Below are 4,012 nucleotides of genomic sequence, written 5' to 3'. Positions count from 1 at the left end.
CTCAAAACATAGCTGTTTTAGTTTGAAAAATTGGAACTTTTTCGGTACCTAGCTATGGGATGACTATTGATATATTCATGTTTGCAAAAATATGGGGTGGATGTGGCGTATTTCACGAGCTACAACTGATTTACTGGGGCATGCCAATGATACAAGTGGACGGGAGTGTGCAACCAAATCGCAGCAAATAAGCCGCCAAACCCCCCCAAATTCTATACAAACTCATATTATTTTCCCGAGACTATAGAATATGCAAAAAAGAATAGGGCTCATACATTGGGAAAGCTTGGGCTACCTGTGGTATGACAAACAGCTTTGAAAATGTTTCACATACTCTGAATATTTGAGGACCAGGAAATATCAATAGCAGATGTAACAATATGATTGACGGTGTTTGTGAAGCCTTCAAAATCGACCCTAAAGTCAAACCTCACAAAGGTTTATAAAGTCATTTGACAATGATGGTAAGTCTGAATTTATTCTAATTTATACCACTTCCTTCGAATACGTCGGCGAGACAGCCGCACTCTTATAAAGGCGTCATTTAATCAATCGATGAAATAGTCAAATTTAGCTTTCTCCACCAGTTAATCCATAATTCAATTGTCTCATAACTCTTCCACAGTAAATTTCAACAATCTGCACAGTCGCGGAGCTCATTTTTGTTCTCCAGCTGGAAACGACTTGCTTTGAGTCACGACTGGTGCTGTAAGCACTTTTGTGGCCATTTACTGATCTTGTTGTATGGTTCAGCCATTTCATGACGGTATCAAACATCTCTATTCCTGTAAACTTGAACAGTTCACTCGCTGCTGACAAAGGATCCTGAGCGAGATCTTCAAACCGGATTAACCTGTATCCATCAGGTAAAGAAGTTCTTATGAACATCCCAGCCTTGACATCAAGCTCCATTTGATGACAAATTTTCTTCACAAACCAAGATAATTCACGTCTTGGATCCTTGAATCTTTTAAAAAATCCCACAGACTTCAAAGAATTTACAACAGCTCTCGGGTCTCGGACCAAATGAATTATTTTACATTTACACGTACCGTTAGAAGAGCAACTTTGTACAAGGTTCTTGCTCCAAACGTCATGAGAAGCATTTGGCATTCTGGGTGTGAGTAGTTTCGCAGCAAATACGTTGTACTTGTTTTTACAGACGGTCTCAAGTTCTTGTGATATTAATTTGTGGCACACCATACCAGATGTACCGTTTATACAAAATGGAGGGGAGGTCATTGCCTTGCTGCTATTGCGATCTTGCGGGATGAGATAGCGGACAAATATATCACTGGAAAAATTGCAGTTCATAACATCTTCTAAAAATTCTAACGCCATGTTTTGATAAGATGAAGATGAGAAATCAAACTCGAATAAGGAATTTGTAGTATAACTCATTTGCACAGTACGCAACGGCTCGAATAGGTAGAAAACGCCCGGGTGGTGATTGAAAATGTCGCCCAGAAATGAAGATCCTGATCTTGGATAAGACATTATGACGATATTGACTCGTTTCGGATATGTTGTTGCCTCGGCATTATTCTTGGAAGAGAATATGAGTTGAGATTCAGAAATGGTCGTCTTCACAGTTGTAGTATTTTTATGATAATCGTAAATTCCTATCAATGTTTGGTTCGTGGATGCGTAAATGACAGTTAAACAAAGAAAAAGAAAAAGAAATATCATTAAACACTTTGCGAACGATTTCTTGAGAGCAAGAATACACCATGCTTTTCTTCTTATTTTCTGAGCGACTTGTTTCATTGTCATTTCTTGATTACTGGTTACAATCTATAGAATGAACAAAACACAAAATGATTTGATTATTAGACTCAATATAGGGCAACTTTGTAATAATAAAGACTATCCTTGACTATACCAAGCTTATGCATTATTTGATCACAGCAATGTTTTAAGAGGAGCAGTCTGGCTAAAATTATACTTAAAGGCGAGCGAAGGTTATTTAATGTTAATATGAAAACGGGATGACAAGGAAATATTTGTATGTATTTTAGGAGAGTCAAAAAAGGTCGAGTCTTGAAGAACTATAAATAAAGGTCCGAATAAATTATTGTAAGAGAAGTAGTAACTTAAATATAATAACTTTAAACGTGAGTGAAATTCAAAATATCCAACTCTTTGGCCATATTAACCTGAAAAAAATGATGTAGGATGATGATCATCTTCTCTTCGTGTAAATTGGGCCTTTGAACTTGTTTTAAATCGACACTCGAGCTAACTTAATACATCTCCTACCTTTGTTCTGGCAGAAAAATCCTTGTGGATTGTTTCTGTCGTACTATAAACAATTCATAGTTTGTTCTCGGCTCTGAAATGTAGCATTTTGGTTGTCGCACCGAAGATCAAATAGCTGTGGCTTTTCAATCCTTATCTTCTACTTCTCCTTCTCAACTAGCAGCCGTATTAAAGATGGATCAAATCCAAATTGCATATTCAAATATTCTTGAGATTCAAAATTGTTCACAGAATGTGGTCAATAACTGCAATTCAATAATCAGCTTGACGCCCTTAATTCCTCCAAGAATGGCAAATGATGTTAATTTTTGCAGGCTATAACAAAAGCTTCGAAATGTTTGCATGGTTCTTACGGAATAATTCCGCAAAAAATGTTTATTTTGAATTGTTTATTTTTGCGTTATTATTGGCTCAAGAACAACATAATGAGGTAGACATGAATAATTTATAATAGGGTGTTTATCCGGTTAACTATTAATCAAGTAACATCGAAAAACACAAGTTTAAATTAGCTGCAGTCTCATGTTCGGGATCATGACGTTTATATTTGAAAGATTTTTTTCCTTCGTTGATTTTAACGTTTTCTGGTAAATCATCTCTTAGCATTGGCAACCACGTGATGCAGACTTACGTCAAGCCAACTTTCTCCAAAGACACCCCGTTCACTTTTCAAAATAATATCAACTCACAAATGAGAACATATTTTGTACTCTCTGATGATGTTGTGTGACTGACGACTCTAACATCTTAAGCTATTCGGTTTTTCACGATCCCATAATACATCTTGTTTACCCCCAAAATTTTTGCATAAGCATTGTTTTCAATTTCTCTTGGGACGATTGTACGTCATTGTAAATCCCAAGAGAAATTGAAAACAATGCTTATGCAAAAATTTTGGGGGGTAAACAAGATGTATTATGGGATCGGTGAAAACAGCGAATTGGGAGTTCTGAGAATATATACTCTAACTAGAAGCGATAAAATATTAGTCTCGCGATGTTTAATTTGTATGATCTGAAGGGTTATCTATTTCGGGAGAAGGGACTTTTAACAACCACGACGGCGATAAGGAGAACAATTTCGATTAAAAATTGACTTTTATTTCACTTTCAAATCTGGCACTGTCAGAGTTTTACCGCAGTGTTCAATTCAGAAAACGGAACTTAAAACAATTCGCTCGTTGTAATTCACCTTCCTACGTAACGCAGAATTTGGTCATTTCCCATCGATGTTTTGCAGAGGATCAAAAAAAAATTAACTGAACGCAGAGGTAGAGCCACTGTTTTTCTTGCTAAGCCTTTTCCTTGAGCCCGACGTTCCCGTTGCCGTCGTTGTTATTCCCTGGTAACAATCGCCAAACAAATAATTCACTGGTCTACAAGAACGCACCTGGCCCAGAGGCGGCGGAGCGTTTTGGAACTCGGGGCTAAGACTGTCTTAAAAATACACGGCAGATTTTCATATTTCGAGCAACTTTTTTAAACGTTTCCAGACTGGAGATTTCCGAAGATTCTCCGATTGTTGTTCGAAGCGAATACCAACGTTTGTGACCGTTTTTCGAACTTTTCCGAGAATAAACGTAATTTCCCGAAGACTTTCAATGTAGTTTCGAAGATTTTTGACGGAATATCTTAGCAAACCAATTTCACGCTGCACTTCGTTTTTTTCGGTATCAAAACGTGTAGCCGAGCACCCCCCGCACCCTCCCCCCCCCCCCCCAAAAAAAAAAAACAAATATTACCTGCTCCTCATG

The 4,012-nt window shown here is 37.4% G+C and overlaps 1 protein-coding gene across 1 annotated transcript; it reads right to left on the bottom strand.

Annotated features, from left to right (window-relative positions):
- Window positions 1–243: 243 nt before the first annotated feature.
- On the bottom strand, window positions 244–2,069 carry LOC144639821 (carbohydrate sulfotransferase 5-like). The gene has a single exon (XM_078499106.1). The coding sequence runs from the start codon at window positions 1,771–1,773 to the stop codon at window positions 571–573; it is 1,203 nt and encodes a 400-aa protein (XP_078355232.1). The 5' UTR covers window positions 1,774–2,069; the 3' UTR covers window positions 244–570.
- Window positions 2,070–4,012: the final 1,943 nt, after the last annotated feature.

This window comes from Oculina patagonica, unplaced genomic scaffold (assembly GCF_052425735.1).
Source record: "Oculina patagonica isolate OP01 unplaced genomic scaffold, crgOcupat unplaced1355, whole genome shotgun sequence".
NCBI lineage: Eukaryota > Metazoa > Cnidaria > Anthozoa > Scleractinia > Oculinidae > Oculina > Oculina patagonica.
Note: the sequence above shows the minus strand (reverse complement) of the source record. Positions and strands in the feature narration are given on the sequence as shown.

Coding starts and splice junctions, on each gene's coding strand:
- LOC144639821 (XM_078499106.1), bottom strand. CDS start 1,773: ATGACAATGAAACAAGTCGCTCAGAAAATAAGAAGAAAAGCATGGTGT.